The sequence below is a fragment of the Rhodamnia argentea genome, chromosome 1 (genome assembly GCF_020921035.1).
Source record: "Rhodamnia argentea isolate NSW1041297 chromosome 1, ASM2092103v1, whole genome shotgun sequence".
In the NCBI taxonomy this organism is placed as follows: Eukaryota; Viridiplantae; Streptophyta; class Magnoliopsida; order Myrtales; family Myrtaceae; genus Rhodamnia; species Rhodamnia argentea.
The window spans coordinates 29191112-29200211 of NC_063150.1; the positions used below are offsets into that span (position 1 = coordinate 29191112).

Below are 9100 nucleotides of genomic sequence, written 5' to 3' on the forward strand. Positions count from 1 at the left end.
AAAGAGTTATTTGAGAAGGATGTGGGTAATTTTGTCTTTTAGTAAATTAAAAAGAAAAAAAAACAAAGAAAAAAGGTAAGAAATAACCTAAATTTTGATTAAAAAAATACTAGATTAAGATTAGGACCCACGAGAGATAATGTGGTCAAATCATGAGATAGGGATAATGACAATACCAACAATGATAACCTCCATTAGGAGAAAAGCCCTTTTCACCAAATAATTTCATCCAAAAGGAAAGAGAGCTAACTTCTAGCCCAATAATTGAGCAATTTTTTTTTAAAAAAGGAGTGGAATGTTTTCCTCAAATCATCTAATTGTAACTTAGCGGGATTAATGTAAAAAGGGTCGTGTTTTTCACCTTCCAACTCCATGAAATTTCCTTAAATTAACTTTTTGGTCAATGCCCATAGTTTGTCAGCCGTGGAGAAAACTTTAACCCATATAAGAATGCTCCCCCACTTGTGGTCGATCGAGTTACATCAATTTGAAAACTATCATGAGATTGTGGAGACGTCATCGTCATTTCTATTTTTCAGCAACATAACCGGAAAAAAAAAAAAAACCACAAGAACAAGATTGTCTTGAGATATGAACAAAAAGTTGGGCAAGTTCTATTATAATTGACTGAATAAAAGTCTAGACTGGATACAAGTGTCACGGACGGATTCTCCCTTGCTCACGTACCCTTGTGAGTGGAGCTCTGTGGCGTTGGGGTGATGATTGAGTGATGCAGAGGGGCTGATACAATGGGTTTGTGAGAGCAGTGTCGGGATGGTTTGTTCTAATAGTTCTAGGATCGAAAGATTCTATCTACGAGGAGCTCTAAATGTGAGGTTGGTCCCCTGCGCACAAACTAGTCGGGAGCTGATGTCGCTCTCCTGATGAGGCCATGGCAGGCCGAAATCAATTATGGTGCCAAAGTGTTCAATGTGTCTCACTCAAAGACTGGATGCTTGAGTTAAGCTAGACGTGGTATAATTCGATACGAGGATGTTATTCGTTGTACTGTTATCGGGAACAACTATAAAAGGGAGGCCGCCCTAGCGTTCTCGGCTCGCTTGGCACCGCACAAGGTGTTCCAAGCCCAAGGATCTATTGGCCCGTGACAAATAGTATCAAAGCAAGATCCCTCTAGTAGGTGAGTGAGTCGAAAAAAACCTATGGTTTACCCGATCCCATGAGGGAGGAGAGTGAATCGCCAAAGCAAATGTGCTCAGACAAAATGCGATTCTTGAAGCTAGCTTCCGAGATGCTAATGGAGGCACGGGAAAGATTCGATTCCTCACTTAATAGGGATAACGTTCTTGGATTAATGGTCGAATGTCAAGTGAGGTATGCTACCACGTTTTCAACAAGGGCAGAAACATTGGTCAGCTAAGAGCAAGAAGAGCTTAGTAGCCGAAAGATGGTGTTGCCAAAAGGCGCAATTGGCTCAGAATGCCACACTTGTTAAGGAGAGCTCAAGTGCCTGAACGACTTTGATTAAGGGAAGCTACCAATGGAGTGGAGTCTATTGGGCGAGCGTTCACCATCCATGTAAGCTCCAAAAAGTGGCGTTGATGGTACCAAAGTAACGTAAAGAAGCGATAGTACAGCCCGCAACGAGTGTGTTGCGAAATTGAGTGCCGGATAATGTCACAGACCGATTCTTCCGTACTCATGTACCTTTATGAGTAGAGCTTTGTAGCGTCGAGGTGATGGGAGAGTGATGCAGAGGGATGATACAGCTCATTCGTGAAAGTGGTGTCAAGTAATTTGTGCTAGGAGTTCTAGAATAGAAAGATTATATTTCTAAGGAGCTTTGAAAGCAGAATTGATCCCCCGTGCACAAATTGATCAGAAGCTGATGCCACTCTTTTAATAAAGCCATAGCAAGTTCGAACCAGTTGTGGGGCCAAAGTGCCGTGTGTCTAGCCCGTAGGACTAGATGCTCGAGCTAAACTGCGCGTGGTACAATCCAATACAAAAATGATATTCGCCATATTATTCTCAGGAACTATAGAAGGAAAGATGGTATGGCGTTCTCGATTCGCTAGGCGCCGCACTAGCTATTCCGCTGCCAAGGATTTGTTGACCCGTGACACAAGCATCTGTTGTTTATAATAGTTGTTACTTCCTTTTCCCCCTTAATGAAGACGGTCAAAGTTGCACAACAGGAGGCAATTGTCACCCTTTATCTGTAACGCACAAGGTACATTATTCACACCAATTACAGCTATTTTTAAGCACATACACACCCCTCTGCTCCTCTGCACCGCAGTTCAGAGTCTCCCCTGACTTTAAGAGGATACTCTGGCTGCGGATGATAAAGTCATCATGGATCCGGACTTCATCACAATGCTACAAAAACACGTTCGATCTCAGTTATCAGTCGAGAGCCCATTGATCGGCCAATGTTTCTGCGAATAAGAGTCGTGTGCGAGCGACTGCATCAAAAGAGCATAAACATGAACCGTGTCAACACAAGTTCAAGCAGGAAAAGGGAAATGAGAGAAGTTGAAGCAATTACGCTACCTGTTCCTGCGAGCGGAAGTACACAAAGGGAGTGTAGTGTAGGAAATTCGAAACTCTTGATGTGTATATATCAGCATACCTGCATTTGTTAATGTTGAGCCAAACGAACATCCATGAGACTCCTCATTGCTCCTATATTTGATTGTGGATTAAGAATGCATTTTAAAGGGGAAAAAAGAAGTACTTCTCAATTTGTCTCATCAAGTGGCTTTTATCCCATAGACCCGCTCGCGACAGAAAGCCCCACCTAATGACAAGTCAAGAACGAGCAAATTACTTTTGTAAGGCCTCAACAGTGAAGGGAGAGCACAAACAAACGAGTTGACTATTTAAATAAATCATGATTAAATCAGAGTTTCTGCAACTTAAGCAGATCAAGCGGCACACCTTCTATTGAACAGCTCGCCATCTGTTTCTAACAGTGGTGCTATTTTTTTGTCTAGTCTTTGCATGACAATCAGCAACTTCTGCATGCTTTCAGTGAGTTCCTGATCGTCCATGCCTGTCGCAGCTAGTGTCTGCATATTCAGAGAAAAGCGAATCAATGATGTGCAACATTGCAAGTATCGCCCCCATAAGTAATAACTTCCAGAAATAAGCCAAAAACAAGAAGACAGAGATGTCGATTGGAACTATTACAGAGGTAAGAAGAATATAACAACATTTATGGCCTCACAAAGTTGCTTAGCCCAAAGAAAAAAAAGGGCTAAAAAGCCTCGCTTACCTGTGCTGGACGCCCTTTATTTCGCCTCTGTGAAGCGAGCCGCAGCTGGTTAAAGAGATCCCCGACAACCTCTTTTTGGTTTATGAGATCTATCAAAGTGGCTCTGTGATCTCGGCTTCGAATTAAAGCGCTGTACTGTAGTGTCAACAGCTTTGTAAGAGAAAGCGAAAGCTGAGAATATGCAATCATTGCACCATAGCCATGGAAAACTCCTATACATGACCACAAACATTTCCAAACATTATGATTTATGACTACTATATGAGGCTATAAAATCCCCATGAGCTGAAACTTTCTTTTATCCTAAAAGATGTTGCTGCATTACCATACCTCTGAATGAAAGGAACAACCAATAAGAAGAAATCATGAATTCCTACAAATATTTATGTTTAGTTTGGTCAGATATGCATACTCCGTAAAATAAATACTCTCACTAACCTCCTCCTCCAATTCTCGACAGATTAATGCCGTTCTCCATCGTAAATGAAGTTTGGACTGACTGACATCTGTGTATATATGGTCACCCACGTATAATATTTCATCACCGTGTATATTGAGAGAATTCTCTACCATTTGAGCACTTCCCCCGGAATACAAGCCCCCTGCATCAGCGGAACATATAAGCGGAGAAAACACAAGCTGCACAACATGTCAAACATTTAGTACTAAACCATCATCAGAAAATAGGTCAAAAAGCTTTCTCGGGGCTTACTTTTGACAAATTAGCACTCCTTACGAAAAGCATTCCTTGTACTTAAAGATCGTTTAAAAAAAATAAAAACTAAAGACCCAACTGAAGAAATAGTCATTCATGTCAAATTTTACCTTTTTTTTACTGCATTTGATGGGATAAACTTCAAAATTAACTACCAACGCAGTAAATTTCCTCGACTTGATGATGATCAAGGGATCTTAACATGATGCTGGACCGATTTTGCCATCTCGATTCAGGCAAGGGTCACTGATGCTGGACTTCTTATAAGCAAAAGCATGAAATTACTTCAGTTATTTCAACTTCCATCGGTCCTCAAACCTTTCTAGATTTCTTTTTTCTAGCATATACAAGCACTTTCTGTGGTAACTGATGACAAAAAGGGTAGAATGAAAGACGCCTTTCAAACAATAAAACTATGCTGCCCAAACATGGCATCTCATTGACAAAACATGGCATGAGTTCAATAGGATGGAGATAGATCACCTGTACAAGCCTTGAAACAAGGACGCATCAGACCCTCACCAGTGACCACTTCGTACATTGGATGCGACATCTGGAAAAATTCAGGCTTTTTTGCTGATACAATAACCTGCAATACGAGAAAAAGGATGTATATATGCACAGTGTACACTTGATTGTCTGGAGGTTGTTCTGAAAAATCGGCATATTTCGTTTTATTGCAAGACGCGAACTATATCCAAGTATGAGAGAGAACTGCTGGATTCCTTTAAGAGTTACTTGAATGGAAAAATTTTCACAATCACCACAAACAAACTTTCACCTTCCATTATGTGCATTTTAAATAAACTCTTGACCAGAGCTTATTTCTTGAGAGCTCTAAATGATGTAATACAGCCAGAGTAAATATTAAGTAATCAGAAATGGATCCACTTACAATGTCGAATAGATCACGCCAGTCCATATCATTAGGGAGAAATCTGTTAAAGGAATGCTTCATCATTTTGTCTGTGTAATGATAATCTGAGTTGGTGATAAGCAGAAGTTTTTTACCCGCCTGATGCAATAAAGAAAACAGTAAAATAAGAGTATGATATCTCCACCTACTTTATCGGGGCCAGTAACAAGCCATACCTCCTTCTGATCCAACAGGGCTAGAGGTAGTTCCGGATCAGGCTCCACAAACAGTTCAGGCTTAGACATTATCTCACTCTGCATAAATGCTAGTAACAGTCAGTTTCTTTAACACCAAAAGAAATACATCGATAGCTGTGTGTGTGTATAGCTAGGTACATGCAAACACACACGCCCATGCGCACACGCATATAGTCATTACCTTCAGCTGACCTTCCACGTGAGCCCTGAAGAGAGCCTTTCCAACAGCCTGAGGACAATTGTATGAGTCATTAAGAGATGTGATGAAAATTCACCATCGTTGAGAATTAGAAAAAAGGACATTGCCTTGTAAAGCCCTTTATAGTCGAGCGGACCAACTTCTGCTGCTATAGATCCATCATCCAATCTATCAACCATCTGGTAGCACTCAAAGATATGTTAACAAGTGTTTTTGTATTGGGAAAAAAAGTCTGCTTCTCAAATTAGGCAAGGAATAAAGAGTTATTCAGTGCTATAAAAATGAAAAAGTGGGAGGGGGCGGGGGAGGGAAGAAAAGTATTGGAAATGGAAAAGCCATCAAGAGTTCAACATAATGAGAGAAGCAGAAACAGAGAGATCAATGGAAAAATGCAGTCAGCCAACAACGCAAATTCTACCCAAAGAAAGGACAAAAACAAAGGAAAATAGGACATCCATTTCTGGCTGAAGACAGATAGCTTTTTCATAATATTCAAACACAAGATTAGACAGTAGGATGATTTTATTGCAGAAATTACTTGCATAAAAGCCACAGCTTCTGAGACGGAGAAAAGCGTATTAAGGAACTCCCATTGACTTTCTTTCCGCAAATCCACCAGTTCCCTCCCGTAAATCTCACTTCAATGAGTCAAAGTGAACAGATGTCAGAAATGCTAATCAAGTTACAGCGGAAGCGAGATTCAAAACTTATGGAGCCAACTTAAAATCCAAGTTTGGAAGATTGATACTTGTGATATAATCATAAGGCACACCTATAGCCAAATCTAGATAATCTGCTTGAAAGAGCCATGTTTAGTTCCCTGCGGTGTCTCAATAGATTTTGGAGACATAATAGCTCAATGAATTTGCATATGATAGTTATCGTTTGACTCGTATTCTCCAACATAAGTTGTCCCTTAACAAAGAAAGGCAACCATCCTGCTGATTTTGAATTTGTCAATGAACTTTCTAGGGTAAACCCTACCTCACAGCTCGGGTAGATAACATCCGTGTGCCATGCATGGCCCTCTTCACATAACCAAACCGATCGGCCTTAACCAAATTACCACGTTCTTTGTCTATGACCAGACCTCTGATAACCTGATGACAGAAGTTCATCAGAAAAACTTAGTTCCAGCAGATGGATCCCATAAATTGAAGAGCTGTCTTCACCGAGGAAGATCCTCACCAAGTCCGGGTCAAAAGATAGTCCATCAACAGGAAAACCCATGTTCTTCAAATTCTCCATGCAGTAATCGTAAGCACGCCCTTCCCATGCCTGTCAGAATACGAAGTGATAAGAAACTATCCAACAGGTAAAACTTGAGAAATAAAATAAAAGACTATGCATAAGGATTCCACACTTGCAAAAGCTTTCATGGCAGGCAGCTAAAATTGCAAAAGTCAAATTAAGTAATTAGTACGTTCTATATTCTAAGTGACATAAAGATTTCTACAATTAGTAACATCATTAGATAAAACTACTTTCAGGACATGCTTCCGTTAAATCACATAGACTACAGGTTTCAACAATCTCGCCTAGTCACTCTTGATATGTATCGGAGAATAGAAATTACCATCACATTGTAGTGCATCAAAGTGTAGTCCATGTCGTAGCCAATGGCACTTATGGATCGAAGATTCAATGTACGGCTACAGAATATTCCACGAGGAGAATATCTACACGAAAAAGGACTCTGCACATTACAAGAATTTGTAGCAGCATTAGCAATAACAATCCCTAGGCCACGGGCCTATGGAACGTCATTTGCAATAAATCAAGCTCACAGAAACAGATCCATGCGAGGCAGATCACACTTCACAACACATTGTTCGATATAGATAGAAAGACAAAAATTAAATTAGAGCACACTTGCAAAAAGTGGCAGGGAAACAATATCTCAGATGTCATGATTTATAATGAGGAAATCCACTTTAGCCAGGGTTGGCAGTTTGTTTCCATGTCATAAGAAAAACGTGTCAAGTTGTACAAACTCTGTACATTTGTCACGAATATAGCACATTTTTTTTTGGTCAAATAATATAGCACATTTACTCAGTGTCAAATGTTGGAAATTTAAACACCAACTTGAAATATTCACTGGACATGTTAAAACTTAAACAGCACGGTGCAACAGGTGTAACACCTTTCATATTTGGATTTTGCACGAGAGGCTGAATGTCAATCACGTACATTAATATGCTTTTGTGTTAGATGACTGCTTGCTCTTAGAATTTGAAACCACTCTCCATTTTTTTAACACTCCTGTAGCACTTAAGCATGACCTTATATCATACTAACAACATAGGAAGTGGACTCAAGTCAAACAAAAAATCTGAGACCACGAGCCAACGAAAGAGACATAAGCAGGGTTGTGGTCCAAATGGGTCGTGTCACATGATCCGGCATTAACTTCAAGTAGATAAAGAAGTGAAACTGACACTTGATAAAGAAAAGAACTTGAGAGGGAGAGAGAGAGGGAGCGACAGAGAGCTCAACTAACAGGAATATCCAATTTTCTTAAAAGATCCTCAGCTTCATCAGCTTCCATTTTGGCCACTTCCTCAATTGGGCCTTCTAATGTGATCTGACCATCAATTCCTGCACACAAAACCAAACTGTAATCACATGATTCCCAATCAATACCCACCTTCTAACGTACCATCACTAGGCAACAATCCCAAGACCAAACGGCAAAGCAACAATTGGAGGAAAAGGAAGAAGCAAAAACTCAGAATTCAAATCCGCAAAACACCCCACACAAGTTCATTGTCGTCCCCAAGCAAACAACAGAAGCCAACCAAAAACCTACCAAAAGCCTCAAGGTGCTCCATTTTCACGTTCAAATCGCCCTTAGTGCTCTCCCCGAGGTAATCAATGTCGCACTTGCTCGACGATGTCGCGTAGAACACTTCCCCACCACCACCACCACCACCACCACCCCCGGCGGGCTTCTCACTCACGCCCCTGCTACACCGACACTTGAGCAGATTCACGCTGACGCTGACGCTGACGCTGACGCTGACGCCTCGAGCGAAACTGGGTTTCAACGCGAGGACTCCATGGTTCTTGATGAAGCGAGAAGGAGGAGGAGGAGCAGCCATCGAGACAGGGATCTCTCTGTGACGAGAGAACCCGAAGGAGAGCTCCGATTGGGATGACGTGGCTCGCATTTTCTTTGAGATGGGTTGTGGCGAAAAGTAGCAGAAGGAGAGAGGAAGCAAGAACAGGAGCAAGGAGACAGCGGACGAGCCTGAGAATCAGAGAAATATCTGAACTTGCACATGAAAGGGATTGATGGGAGAATCTCTTTGTTTCTGCAAGGACTGTGGTCAATTTTTTTTACATTTACCCATCCACATGATAAAAAATTAATTTTAAATGTCACGTAATTAGTTTGACTAAGATCTCTCGCCTAGACATGACCACGGATTATGAATCGACGGTTCTGGTTCATGAATCAACAATTCTGATTCATGAATCGACGGTTCCGATTTGCGGCCATGCTTGAATCGGAATCGGCCCTTGAAGGGGCGGTCTCGGTATCGGCCCTTGAAGGGGCGGTCTCGGTTCCGGTTCGGCTCAATTTTGGGCCGTCAGGGGGAAGATCTTTTCCCCTTTTTTTTTTTTTTTTAGTTGTTCGGAACCAGTTCGGAACCGCCGGTTCTGGGCCAATTCTGAATTTTTTTAAATGGTAACCGGCCCGTGAGGGGCCGGGTCGGTTTCGGTTATTCCATGAGCCGGTTTTGGGCCCAAATCGGCTCGTGGCCATGTCTATTCTCACCATTGATATTAAAATGAGTTTTTTATTTAATATTTAAATGAGTTGATA

At 41.3% G+C, this 9100-nt stretch overlaps 1 protein-coding gene across 2 annotated transcripts; it reads right to left on the minus strand.

Moving 5' to 3' along the window:
* Window positions 1–2126: 2126 nt before the first annotated feature.
* On the minus strand, window positions 2127–8559 carry LOC115747809 (5'-nucleotidase domain-containing protein 4). Of its 2 annotated transcripts, XM_030684107.2 has the most exons (17): window positions 8081–8558; window positions 7772–7869; window positions 6845–6964; window positions 6457–6546; window positions 6253–6368; window positions 5807–5906; window positions 5376–5447; window positions 5251–5298; window positions 5049–5126; window positions 4852–4971; window positions 4440–4545; window positions 3680–3843; window positions 3242–3376; window positions 2905–3035; window positions 2702–2764; window positions 2518–2596; window positions 2127–2429 (listed from the first exon to the last, which is right to left on the minus strand). In XM_030684107.2, the coding sequence occupies exons 1-17, from the start codon at window positions 8439–8441 to the stop codon at window positions 2364–2366; spliced, it is 1947 nt and encodes a 648-aa protein (XP_030539967.2). In that variant the 5' UTR covers window positions 8442–8558; the 3' UTR covers window positions 2127–2363. The 2 variants fall into 2 exon arrangements, 1 of the variants encoding a protein (XP_030539967.2); XR_007197260.1 differs by lacking the exon at window positions 2518–2596 and having other exon boundaries at window positions 2597–2764; window positions 8081–8559.
* Between the last annotated feature and the right edge of the window lie 541 nt (window positions 8560–9100).

Coding starts and splice junctions, on each gene's coding strand:
- LOC115747809 (XM_030684107.2), bottom strand. CDS start 8,441: ATGCGAGCCACGTCATCCCAATCGGAGCTCTCCTTCGGGTTCTCTCGT. Junction 4,546..4,851: donor GGCGTGATCTATTCGACATT/GTAAGTGGATCC, acceptor CTCGTATTGCAG/GTTATTGTATCAGCAAAAAA. Junction 2,430..2,517: donor ACTTCCGCTCGCAGGAACAG/GTAGCGTAATTG, acceptor CTTTTGATGCAG/TCGCTCGCACACGACTCTTA.